General features: G+C 44.9%; 6 protein-coding genes across 6 annotated transcripts; 4 read left to right on the top strand and 2 right to left on the bottom strand.

The window, feature by feature from the left end:
• Window positions 1-182: 182 nt before the first annotated feature.
• FOMMEDRAFT_92881 (uncharacterized protein) lies at window positions 183-524 on the top strand (the record flags this gene model as incomplete). Its single annotated transcript, XM_007269852.1, has 1 exon — window positions 183-524. A coding segment is annotated over one exon (342 nt), but the record flags the coding sequence as incomplete, so codon positions are not given.
• Window positions 525-1,005: 481 nt separating this feature from the next.
• FOMMEDRAFT_148644 (alpha/beta-hydrolase) lies at window positions 1,006-2,293 on the bottom strand (the record flags this gene model as incomplete). The annotated part of the gene is made up of 8 exons (XM_007270087.1): window positions 1,006-1,110; window positions 1,172-1,315; window positions 1,443-1,466; window positions 1,529-1,582; window positions 1,639-1,698; window positions 1,768-1,794; window positions 1,855-2,010; window positions 2,068-2,293. 8 exons carry the CDS (start codon window positions 2,291-2,293, stop codon window positions 1,052-1,054), a joined length of 750 nt encoding a protein of 249 aa, XP_007270149.1. The 3' UTR covers window positions 1,006-1,051.
• A 195-nt stretch (window positions 2,294-2,488) lies between these two features.
• FOMMEDRAFT_160333 (uncharacterized protein) lies at window positions 2,489-2,850 on the top strand (the record flags this gene model as incomplete). Its single annotated transcript, XM_007270086.1, has 3 exons — window positions 2,489-2,540; window positions 2,610-2,642; window positions 2,711-2,850. 3 exons carry the CDS (start codon window positions 2,489-2,491, stop codon window positions 2,848-2,850), a joined length of 225 nt encoding a protein of 74 aa, XP_007270148.1.
• An 831-nt stretch (window positions 2,851-3,681) lies between these two features.
• FOMMEDRAFT_93346 (MFS general substrate transporter) lies at window positions 3,682-6,217 on the top strand (the record flags this gene model as incomplete). The annotated part of the gene is made up of 13 exons (XM_007269878.1): window positions 3,682-4,141; window positions 4,198-4,276; window positions 4,332-4,428; window positions 4,482-4,576; window positions 4,629-4,707; window positions 4,759-4,879; window positions 4,928-4,982; window positions 5,047-5,179; window positions 5,231-5,263; window positions 5,315-5,440; window positions 5,504-5,581; window positions 5,634-5,686; window positions 5,740-6,217. The coding sequence occupies 13 exons, from the start codon at window positions 3,682-3,684 to the stop codon at window positions 6,215-6,217; spliced, it is 1,887 nt and encodes a 628-aa protein (XP_007269940.1).
• Window positions 6,218-6,342: 125 nt separating this feature from the next.
• On the bottom strand, window positions 6,343-7,783 carry FOMMEDRAFT_170389 (uncharacterized protein; the record flags this gene model as incomplete). The annotated part of the gene is made up of 1 exon (XM_007270085.1): window positions 6,343-7,783. The coding sequence occupies one exon, from the start codon at window positions 7,781-7,783 to the stop codon at window positions 6,344-6,346; it is 1,440 nt and encodes a 479-aa protein (XP_007270147.1).
• Window positions 7,784-9,724: 1,941 nt separating this feature from the next.
• Window positions 9,725-11,291, top strand: FOMMEDRAFT_31109 (uncharacterized protein; the record flags this gene model as incomplete). Its single annotated transcript, XM_007269816.1, has 11 exons — window positions 9,725-9,788; window positions 9,839-9,880; window positions 9,932-9,966; window positions 10,017-10,055; window positions 10,208-10,221; window positions 10,262-10,308; window positions 10,507-10,566; window positions 10,618-10,764; window positions 10,821-11,028; window positions 11,080-11,128; window positions 11,232-11,291. 11 exons carry the CDS (start codon window positions 9,725-9,727, stop codon window positions 11,289-11,291), a joined length of 765 nt encoding a protein of 254 aa, XP_007269878.1.
• Window positions 11,292-12,556: the final 1,265 nt, after the last annotated feature.

The raw sequence follows: 12,556 nt of genomic DNA, 5'->3' as shown, positions 1-12,556 counted from the left end.
CAACTTTTTCGTGATGTCGGAGGATTCCGAGCCTGGGACACAGAATGGGCTACGTTTGTGAGTCATCAGGAGTCTCGAAGCCGTCGTAACTTGCCTGTCTAAGGAAGACTTCGATAGATGTTTGTAGCATTCTAATTAACTGTCTAACGCTAGTAATCTAACGTGTGTATTTTACAGACACTATCCCAGTTGTAATATCATTATTTGGAGCTGTATTCGGCGGAATCCATTGTGCAGCATGGAATGCAACTTTCCTAAATACGAATGGTCAACTGATTTGGCACATCTGCTGTATAGTCCTAATAGGATGCCCTGCATTTTTTTCTTCATTTCTTGTGATTGAAGGCAATGACAAGGAATCCCTTCGATACAAAATTTTCCATGCACTCTTCTCCGCCTTCTTTTCAGTGTATGCAGTGGCACGGTTTTATCTTATTATACTCATCGGGTATTCATTCCGGGGTCTACCTGCTAATGCTTATACCAAAGTGAAGTGGGTATCGTTTATTCCGCAGTTTACTTGAGCAAATCTCTTGTTCGCTTGACCTCTTTAATATTTTCGATAGTCTAGCCACGGGCGTATTTTTATCGGACCATACACACAGCCATTTCAGATTTCTTTGGTCTCTGGACGTTGTATTTTTTAATTATTCCTTATGTGGTTTGGTGTGCTAACTCATCTGTTTACATTCTTCCTTGTATATTTTATGTATTGCTGGTCCAATGGATAATCTATAGCAATATCCTTTTGTAACGTATGAGCATACTGTACTTTCAGTACAAATAGCAAAGCACAAAGCAATAGAGGTAGATTATGCTGAAAGGTGTTCATTAGTCTCTTAGTGAATAGCTTCATCCAACCAGAGATACTTATGCTGTAAACATCATCAGTTCGGTTCGTTTATAGTGCTCTGATTTACAAGTGAGAACAAATAGATACATCAAGTGGTCGGTCGGTATATCTGTATTTGATACTTATATACAAACAGCATATAAAGCACAGCACAAACTCCTTCAATCATATCTATCACCTTACCCTTCATGAACAATACTACGCGAAACGATCAAACCAAGCAATAATACCCCTCGCACTCTCCTCCTTAGCGAATCCTATTTGAACGTGATATTTATTTGGTATACGGTTCGTTTAGAGCTCATATACTGCACTCACTCTCTTTGCTGTTATTCGGGTCTCCACGAACTGCGAAGCCGTGAGACACACCGCCAAAAACTTGGAAGTGGTAATCGTGCTTCCTCTCAACGAGGATATCTTCAGCACGACGGCGCAAGTCCGTTGGGAATGTATGGTCGATTTCTATGTGCACGTTAGTTCAGTCAGTTATATACAGATGCTCCCATTGAAGATTGATTTGGCGTTTGGATCGAAACAATGGGCTTCTGATTGTAAAAGTATTACATAACCAAGCCATTTCTTTACTCACCAGAGCATGATAACATAAGTGGTGCTAAAGGAACATACCAAGAGAACATCAGCTTGATTGACCGGATGAACAAACAAGGGGCGTACCGGTTACATCGAAGAAGTGTTTCTCGTTCAGGAATGCTGGGTGAGCAATCGCGCCTAGCAGACAGAATTTAGTTCTAGATGGTATTGCAACTATGCAAAAAAGTACCTACCTGCGACTGTCTTCCCAGTTGACCCTGCTTCGAGGACATAGGGTGCCCCGAAACAGTAACCTTTATTTATTTGGCATTGAATGAATGCGGTCGTCAGACTAAAGAATATTATTGCTATATAGAACTTACCGACGGCGAAGTATTTCGTTCCTTGGCCTATACAGTAGTTTATTATATGCGAAAATATAATAGAGGAGTTAACGCGTATATACGCACCATATCTCTCTTTGATAACCTGGAACCATTTTGGCTCGTTTTCAGCTGCCTGGGCTTTGCTCTTTGCCATCCATGCGGGTCTGTCGAAGCCTTGCTCGCCATCGTGGATGTAAACGGGGTCACCAAAGAAGTAGTCGATACCAACGACATCGTACCCTAAGAAAGCCGGACATCAGCTACTGACATTCTGAGATGTATCAGAGATTGTCACACCTTGAGTCGCGAAATAGTCCTGAATGAGTTTGTTATTGATAAATACTGGTCCCCAAACATCCGCGTAGAACAATATCACGCCCTTTGATCTCGTTCCTTGCGGCGGAGCTGTAATATATGTATCAACACCCGCAATTTTCTCGATCTTGCCCTTCGGCTCGCCGAAATGTCGTACACCGCGACAGCAATCGTCTCCTGGCTCGCCTGCAAGTACTTTGTCCGCCATGGTGATTACTGAAGAGTGGTGAGATTGCTGACTGAGGTATCTCGCACGAGTGTATTATAGCACAGTATCAGCTCAGAAATAAACAGAAGCAGAAGCCCATAGAAAATCGTAGGATAGGTCACAAGGACGAATACTTATAGCGCCTTTAGGAACAATTCCGCGATTGCGTGCGGAGGGCCTTGAAAATGTTCAAATATGGAGAAGGGTCCTGTGCCCAGCACCATTCTAATTCTTTATAAGCTCCTTGGTATGACCTACTTGTAATTTACTGGTATTGGTGAGTAGACGACGAAGACTTGATCATTTTGGGATACAGAGGTGGAGAGTGCGAGCCGGTCCGCAGCGTCCGGTGAACGTGTTCTCACGCCTCCACAACCCGTGACTTCGCCATTCATTTTGCTCGAATGTCACTTTTAGGGACTGGTGCGGATGGGTCTATCCGCGAAACCGCACTGCGGATAAGCATTTCCACGGATAACTTATCCGCGGATGAAATTCCCACGGATACCGCAGTTCCTGCGTATCCGCAAAAAACAGCCGGAAATTTGCGGGACTAACTTAGACAAGTAGAAATCAACTGTTGTTTCTTATGCAATCACTAGTGATACATCACAACTGTGACTAATGTCACACTTAGGTAATTAAAGCAACGTGAATTTTTTATCGGCTAGGCTAAGCACTCAACCGCGGATACTGCGGTAACCGTGGGAAAATTCATCCGCGGATAAGCTATCCGCGGATAGCTGGTGCAGATAACGGTGGCGGATGCCACGCCAGTCCCTAGTCACTTTTCTGTCACCTATCGGCCTTCTTTCTTGAATAACGATGTCTTCGGCAGACGCACCGTCCACAATCTTGCCGCTCTTGCCGCATTCTGGAAAACTCTGTCCCGACCGATTCTTCCGACGATGAATCCAATACGAGTGCAGACTGCCCGTGTCACTGTCCACCAACTTCCTCATGAGAGGCTTCCTAGACTCCCCTCCAGACTTCTTCTGCGACTTGCACTTGGGAAGATGCTGCATTGGATCCCACAGGATTTAGCATGTCCCTTTATTTTGAGAAAGAAGAGTCCAAGTTAAGCTTTCCATCCGTTGAAGACTACTATATTACATAAGCTCGTTCGGAACGTCAGACCGAACGGACGAAGACGAAAATAAATCTCGCATGCATTTTCCCGTTTCTGAATCATGGACCGGTGCGATAACAAAACACGTTGCATCTTACCCTTTGACTACGAGTATATCGTCGACAAGCCTTGAGCTCAGCAAGGTCCTCATTTCTTGTATACCTCGATGTCTTTCGAAAATGAGCACGCGACAAACCAGGAAACACCTACATTGCACGGGGTGCATTCATCCTTGTTCCCGAGTCGTACGAGCACGGTTATGAACGCAGATTTAGGCTCCCCGTTCCCTGCATCGCCCACCATTCAGTCGCTACATGATGAGGACAGCAACGAAAATGGAACGGAAGCCATACATACAGATACACATCGTGCATCGTACAAGGAACTCAAGCTGACGGACCAAACGAATTTGCTTCCGTTCCGGAAGGTCGTCTCTGTCTTTGCTGGACTCGCAGTTTGTATTGTAGTCTCCACGCTCGACATGACTCTTGTTGCAACGGCTCTCCCAAGTATTTCGGCCGAATTCCATGCCGGATCTGTATCCTCGTTCATCCCGTCGGCTTACCTTTTGACTTCCACCGCATTCCAGCCACTATATGGACGCTTCTCGGATATTTTTGGTAGGAAGGTCGCTCTGTGCCTAGCCATGGCTGTCTTCATGTTGGGAAATCTTGCCGCGGGTTTCTCAAGGAAGATTAGCGAAGCGATTGTATTTAGAGGTGCGTCCCATCTAGATTCAATGTACGACTTTTCGTTAAGACCACGTTTAAATCAGGTATTGCTGGGGCTGGTGGAGGTGGAATCGTCTCCATGGCACAAATCATCATGTCGGATGTTGTAAGCTTGAGGGACAGGTGCGATCGAGCTACATTGCATACGTGACAAGGTTGCTTACGTTCTTTCGATTAGAGGAAAATATCAAGGTATTATCGGCGTAGTTGTCGCGTTGGGTTACGGCGTTGGACCGCTCATCGGTGGAGCACTGAGCGAGAAGGTCTCCTGGAGGGTATGATGCTGTTCCCCTTACGCTACGTTTTCGTCTCATGAATTTGTTTATAGTGGTGTTTTTGGATTACTCTCCCAGTCTCCCTATGTGGTATAGTGATAGTGACATACATTCTTCCGCTGAAAAGTGTTGAGGGCGATATCAAAAGGTGAATTTGTTCACTCCGAATACGATAACATGCTCACCCAAGTCCTGTTTAGGAAACTCCTTGCAATCGACTATGTTGGTACAGCGTTGACCCTGAGTGGTTGCACACTCGTCATTCTTCCTTTGATCTGGGTAGGAGAGCTAACTCATATTGAGAGAATATCTGTTAACATTTGATGATAGGGAGGTGTTACCTTTCCTTGGCGTTCCGCAATCGTCCTCGCGACACTTTTCTCCGGTATCTGCGTTGTTTCTATATTCTGCCTCTGGGAGTGGAAAGTCGCGAAACTACCAATTGTTCCAAGTACGTGCTGAAGCCATGGAATCGGCGCATTACTTACGCCCTCGATAGTGTACATTTTCAGGCACGTCACTGTCTCCGGAGTGTACATAACGATGTTTGTCAAGTACGTGACCACTTCTCTACACATTTGTCGTCATTCCTAGGACATTGACTCTCAACGACCCCAGTGGATTCGTCTTCAACTCATCGCTGTACTACCTCCCCCAGTTTTTCCAAATCGCCCTCGGATATTCGCCAATCCGCTCAGGCGTCTTCTTACTTCCCGTACTAGTTAGTCAGACCTTGGCAAGTTTCATCGCCGTAAGTATCTACTCATGATAAGACATGTCATTCCATTGAATTTTTGGGAAGGGCGTAATCGTATCGCGGACAGGGCGCTACCGAGTATGTTGTGGTCCTATTTCATTCTCTTCGTATTCTCACGTGCTTGAGTAGAGCATCATTTACATTGGTTTTGGCGTCTGGGCCGTTGGATGTGGCTTACTTTCAACCGTTAACGCCAGTTCCGGAACGGTGAGACCAGTCGTGTATATGCTTCTTGCTGGTATCGGTGCTGGACAGGTATGTTCATCTTTTATAATCAGGTTATTTTAATTGTGCATGACCTATTTTTATCTCACACAGACACTACAAACGACAACGGTTGCGGCGCAGGCTAGCGTTTCACGCCGCGATATGTCTGTCGTTACCGCTGTCCGGAATGTAAGTCCTGTTTGCAAGCGACGATTGACCTAAATGGCTTATGTCGTTGAAGTTTGTTAGGCTCCTCGGCGGCACTCTCTCTCTCGCTATCGGAAGTACTATCATGTACGTTGGCAGGTATGATCGACTTATGGCTGACACTAAATGACACATCCCAGAAACAATTCTCTTCGCGCGAAGATGTCCGCACTCAAGATTGCCACCCCAGCAATCAATGATATTATCGATGATCCGACAGTCCTCCACCCGCTTTTGTCTTCCTCTTCTGTTGTTAGCCCTGATCTCGCTGGCATCAACACGACAACCGTCCAGTCCATTCTTGACGGCTATACTCACGGTTTCCGTGCAGTATTCATACTCAACTCAGTGCTTGCCGCGTTGTCTGTCGCTGTTGCGGCGGTGATGATACATCATAAAGAACTAACTCGTGCAGATGAAAAAGAGATGCGGAAGCTTGCGCTTGAGAGTCTCGATGCGCAAAAGCACAGGGCAAAGGGTGTTGGAAGGGATATGGAGATGGGAGTGATCGATAGAAAAGATATGAATACTTGTGAAGAAGCGGGACACCAGCACCTTCCCGGAAACGAAGGAGAGGTCATGGCGGTGGTGACGGTGGATCCAGCATCTGCGAAATAGATTCCATGGCAGATAGATTCTATGATAGCACATAGAACAGATAGAATTAGACTTCTCTTTCATTGTTTGGCATTACGTATGTTTTCTGTGTTTCGTACATTTTATCTTTGGGACCAGGCTACTTAATTATACTGCTGTCTTAAGCCACTCTTGCACTTTTCCGCCATCAGGAAAGCGAGCCTCGTGTTGCCGTGCGAACTTTCTAAACTCGGTTCTCGTGAATATCTGTTCGCCAATCTCGTCGCGTAAGACCTCCTTAGCCTCCTTCCATACCTCTACTTCATTTTCGAATCGTTTAATTTCCCTTCGGAGAATACCATGCTCGCACAGTGCCCAGTAATAGTCCGTCGAGAACCCGTCTTCATCTCCGAATACGTACGAGTATAGCTGAGGATAAAGCGTGTTGAACATTAAGTTTGACGACATGCATTGCTCAAAGAGGTAAACGCCTTGGCAGTTTGCAAATGCTCGCGAGAGAGGCTGGTCGCCATTCGGATCCCTCTTCTTCTCGGCTTCAAGGATAATTTTATTGAATGCGGCTTGATCCCGGACGTTCCGAGGTTTCTGTGGATGATCATCCCGCCATGCGGGGTGATCAACAATGAAGAAAGGGTACTGCGCAAAGGACGATGTGCAAGCTGTGGAACAGAATTCCCAATCAATGACGCCTGTGATCCGTGGTGAGGTTTCGACATCCATAACCATGATGTTTTGCGAGTGAAAGTCGGAGGGCATCAACGGGAACCCGGACTCATCAAGAGTGGCATCATATAACGCAGGAATCAACGACCTCAAGAACCAAATAAACGAATAGTTGTATAGTTTGTTTTCACTCCCGAAGTCGTTTTCATGAATATTCTTGAGCTTGTCGTTGCATTTTGAGATCCAGTAGTCTGTTCCGCTAGAATACGTCTTTTCTGATGCATTGGGATCGTAATCCTCGCCGTCGGGGTCGCAAACACAGGAAAGTGGTTCGATTTTCCATGCATCGCGTCCCTCACCTTCGCCTTTGACGAGCGCACCAATTTTATCGAAACGATGCGATGCAAGCTCTAGCAAGATGTCCGCGACCTGTCGGAGTACAATCTCCCGCTTATCGTCCGGCATTTTGTCCCACTCTACAGCGAGCAGAGTACCTTCCACTTTGGTCATAACAATGTAAGATGACCCCACGCCCTCACCATCCGCAGCAGAGCTATGAAGAATGACATGTGGCACAGGAATAGTGGTGAACTCTTCGATGTATTGCATTGTTGCAACTTCACTCGCGATTCGTTGGCCGTTAAGCTGTGCCCGTTCCGGAGTCATGCCATCTTCCGGGTGGAGCGGTACTCGAACGACGGCAGTGGTCTTGTTTTTATCTTCCAAGTGCAAGAATCGAACGAGATTGTATCCGCCAGATTTTCGTTCACCCCAGTTTGCTTCTTGTACTTCATAGTGTTGACATACGACGTCTGCCAGAAGTTCCCAGTTGATCGCTTTGAAGGTGAGGTCAACACGAGGATCTGTCCAGATACCAGAGTGACAGGAGTTTCTTGACACACTAGCCTGAGCACTGCGGACCATTTCTGTCGAAAGTTGGCTCGTCGATAAATAAGAAAGGAATTGAAAAGAATTGAATCACTCACATGGTGATACCAAGTCAGAATGGGATTAATCCGACAACAAGTTGGGAGATATTCAAGCTGGACCCTCAGGGGTGAAAGCAGAGTGCCTAGAAAAGATGTTTTTATAGGGGTTTGATAATTGCATAATATTTACTGTGCAGTCGAGTCAAATGGCGTCTAACGGGCGTTGCGGACTGCGAAAAACGCCAGACTATGGAGACTTACGTCATTGGTAATAGTCCACAAAAAAGGCACATCGATCGACATATCCTTTTTTGAAATACTACTCAAAGCAACTTGAGTCCATGATTCATTGTGTTTGCCCAGTCATCTAACTGATATCACACCCTTTTTTATAATCTGCCGCCTCTTATCATTTAAACCCACGCCTTTTGGCTTCCAACCGGTCTTAGATCCACTTACACGACGTGCCTCCCAGCGGATTTCAATAGCGTTCCTTCGTCACCGTTTTCACAGTCGTTTTCCGTAAGTCCTTTTTCTACCTATACACGCATACAAATCTGCAAGACAGAAATATGCATCTCCAGGTGTTCCGGTTGTTCTTATTTATCCCCCGGGTCCGCAGTGCAGTTTGCAAGAGCCAAGGAACCGTGCGACTCGGAATGAGTCAATCCCTGAGTCCGTTCTTGACGAAAGCATCCATTTCCTCCAATTCACCAGCCCATCATTATACCTTTGAGATCATTAATAGAATTTCCGAGACTGTGAGTTTAATTAGGATAAGTCATCTTTCAGAGAGCTCAGAAGGCGAAGTGACTGCTTAATGGCATCCGCAGTAGACATATTTCGTCAATTTACATCTTGGAGAATAGGTAAGGTGCATACCTGAAATCATTGTCAATAACAGGCATACTTACACAGACTGGCTCTTGAGAGACTTGCTTAAAGCAGATCTTTTGGCCTTTTGCAATGCCCTAACACAAATGTATTAAAGGGCATACATTTCATGAGCATGAGTAAGATTAGAGGGTATGACGTCTTCAGAGCACTCGCATCTTTCGATCCATTCCATTCCACTCACCTCCTTACTTTCCTCAGTCTTCGATGTGCGTACTTTCATGCCACAAGCTTGTTGAAGTGTTCGAATGCACTAAGCTTCTCCGTCTTGGAATCAGCATTCGCGTAGATCGTTGGATCATAACCCTCTCTCGGAGGACGGTCTATGATCCTGACATCCAGAGACGCATTTCCGGTCCTGGAGAAAAAGTAATCGTAGACGAAGACTGAACTCTTGCTGCAGCCCGCAAGAAAGGATTTTGGAAAATTATGGACGTCACATGGAGGCGAGACACTCAGCGCCCACTCAACAGTAGACGATAACTCAGAAAGAGACAACTGAGCAGTTCAGCCCTTCATGTGCGATCGACCGTAGCCAGTGATTCCCCTATCTAGCATCAGTGTTGTATAGACACTATACCGTGTCCTACAGACAGGGTTTATTTAACTTCATTATTTTCCATATAGTTTCATTTTTATTGCAATATTTACCCAATTTTAGACAGCGTTCTGTTCTATAAACAAGAAGGTCAATGAGGGAAAGAACTAAAGACTCCGGCAAAACTACCGACCACAAGCGATTGTTACTGTAAAGATGCGCTGACTCCGTCCCTTGTTACAAAATCGACTCGGTCAGTACCTTTTCGTTTCTTTCCCACACTACCGTCTGTACTCCATCTGATGGCGCTGATGTTCTGCATCGGACAATGTATTTTAACCAAAAGGCGTATTATAGATCACTTAGTCGTGATACAAAATGCCAACTCTTCCGACTTGTTATGGCGACCGTAATAAAAAAGTCTCCGGTCAGAGCCGTTACATAAATACGGGCAACTAAAGTCATTCCTCCCTCTTTCGAGTCTTTGCATCTCTGCCAGCAGGAATGAGTGTCGTGGCACTGTCAACAAGCACTTCGGAGCTTATCTCGTTCACAGACGCCGCTTTATGTATGCGTTTTGCACTTCATAGATTGAACTGACGCAAATCGAAACAAAAGATGCACAGGCTGCAGTGACCTGCCTTTTAACCTATGATGCTAGTATGTTAATCTTGCATTTCTCGCGTTCAACGATCCTTAATTTGAGTCCAGTCCTGGGCTTTGCTGATGAAGGACGACTTATGTGGGTGAGTAAGATTATGTTCAATCAAGCATGAAAGCTAACACGCGAGATTAGTCCAAACCTCTCAATTCAGGGAAAATATTGTATTTTCCTGTACGTAGAATTTGTTTATTTATTTTATTCTTAACATACATCTAATTTTTATTTCCTGCCTTTACACAGACTAAATACTTGACCCTATTATTTTCCGTGTAAGCCGCATCAACCTATTTATCGCCTATCCCTCTCATCTGGCAAATGTACAGCTTCACCGCGTCAGGTCAGTTTTCTACTTTTATGGCTAAAATTTGTCTTATCAGCAAGGATGACGGTTGTATCAGTGTCGCTCTCTACAACTTCCACAACTGTACGTAACATCTGTTCACATTTCTTTTAGTATGTTGTAACTCTCTGACCCTCTTTGATCCATAGCTGTGCGTACCTGTCATCAGTTGATTAAACGCTGACACGAGTCGACATTATCAATCAAAAAACATAGCTGTATGGCTCTTGCTTTTCACTTCAGAACGTGTGAAATATTAATCTTGTAAATAATTCCTGAAAGGCAACCTAGCGGTCCGAGTCCCTTGGATTTCGAGTGTCATCATAACGATGCTCACAGAAGGTAAGCCTTTAATACGTGGAGCATTATAAACCTTATTAACGGTGCTTTCAGTCACTCTCCAACTTCGACTCTATGCACTATACAGGGCCAGAAAGTCTATAACTATTGTTCTTGGGGTCTCCTTGATGGCGACCATAGCATCAATGTTCGGTGTTGGTGTTGCCATTATGGTCAATGAAGCTGGTACCTTGCTTGAAGGTTTGCGTGGCCCCTAATCAGGTTGTTTGCAGACAATCTATACTGATCTACACTAGATATAAACACGGGCATGCTCCGATGCGTCGCATTTGATTCCACTAACGACCATATCGGGTTTTGGATTCCTGCACTTGTAAATGAAACCTTCCTATTCGGACTTGCGACATACAAAGGCAAAGAGGTTTTCCGAGAGAAGAGGGAGCTTGGTATTATTAACCAGCTCAAGCTGTTCCTCATCACGGGTTCTGTCATTTATTTCTTTGTGTAAGCTCACGCATTGACAAAAGGATCATCTCACCGATTGTTCTAATCTAGAGTTTTTGCCGCACTTCTCTTTACCGAGGTGCTGTGGCTGGCTGGTGGGGTATGAGTAATGTCCATGTTCACTTCCCGTCACAAAGTGTGTTAACGTTCACTCAGGCCGATTACGTTCCGGTTGCGACTGCGGTTACTGCCCCGATTGCTAGTCTCATGAGCCAGCGCCTTCTTTTGGGTTTGCGCAACAGATACAGAAGAGCACAGTCTAGTTCATTCAGCACACAATCAGAGTTCGTTGCTGTGCAAGGCCCAGGAGCTCGTATGAGCCTGCGAACAGGTCCACGAATTAATACAGCTGCCGACAGCGAGGCTGACTGGCTTATATCGTTTAGCGAATAGGTGAGCGCTATTCTTTCAGACTGTTCTATCTCCAATCCGACGTTTTCTTCTTGAACGATAGTGTTCATCAGAGGCCGTGCTTCGCACTTCTGCTCATATCTCAACCCCCCGTAGACCTTAACAATATTAGTTGGTGATCTCCCTGCCAACAGTATACACTCAGCACTGTACAGCGTCCTACGGAGACTGGTCAAGCACATAAAGCTCTGTCCATCGTACCTGCAGCTATGATAGAGATTGTAGACAACATCTTGAAAATTTGTCTGTGTGATTGAGATAGAGAATTGGAATACAGATGTGTAGCATATGCCACAGCATACAATGCAATGCAAAGTGTCACTGTTGTATAGACATGGCACGTGTAACCTGCTTGCCGATCGTAGGAATGACTAGGAAAAGTAATATACTAAGTTACTAAGTAATCGAACGTTAACGTAATAACGATCGGTTTTTTTTTCAAAAAAATATCTCATGGCCAGTAAGCAGATTCCCACTGACCAGACTTTTGGATAGCGTTGCTACTCACTGGCTGATCCTCTTCTTCATCAGTAGTTGTTCTGTATACGTTGCTGAACCACACCTTGCCACATCTGTCAGACCAGTCAGTAAATCCTTACTGTCGTTTTCATAAATATTGTCACACGCGCGATTCGTGATTTTTAGTGTACCCGAGGAATCCCATTTGGGCATGTGGGAAACATAGATAACCACATGCCAATTTTCCAAGGCCTGTTGGCCTTGGTTAACCACATGTGGGTAATGTGGGTATCTGTTTTTAGTATGCGACGATCATGTATTAGTTCAGCAATGTACTTTAAGGGTAATATAGCGCATATGTGCACTATTTACAGGTCGAAGCGTGAATAAAACAAAATAACAGAATATATAAGTCAAAAAATCTATGTTTGTTGGTCAAGTAAGAGCCAAATGCTTGTCTAAGATACATTTATACCAAGAGCATTTTTTAGATTCCGAAGCTTTTCTTCAAGTTCAGCAAAGCTCAGAATTTCGACAGACATGCTTGTATGCGGTATTCAAACCAAAACTACTCGGCGAATTTTTTTTCTCCATTGCTAAGGGTCGTTTACAGGGTACAATTACTATATTCATGTATTATCTAATACACTAGTTACCA

Source organism: Fomitiporia mediterranea (genome assembly GCF_000271605.1).
Source record: "Fomitiporia mediterranea MF3/22 unplaced genomic scaffold FOMMEscaffold_11, whole genome shotgun sequence".
Lineage (NCBI taxonomy): Eukaryota > Fungi > Basidiomycota > Agaricomycetes > Hymenochaetales > Hymenochaetaceae > Fomitiporia > Fomitiporia mediterranea.
The sequence above is the reverse complement of the archived record's forward strand: the minus strand, read 5'-3'. Positions and strand labels throughout refer to the sequence as shown.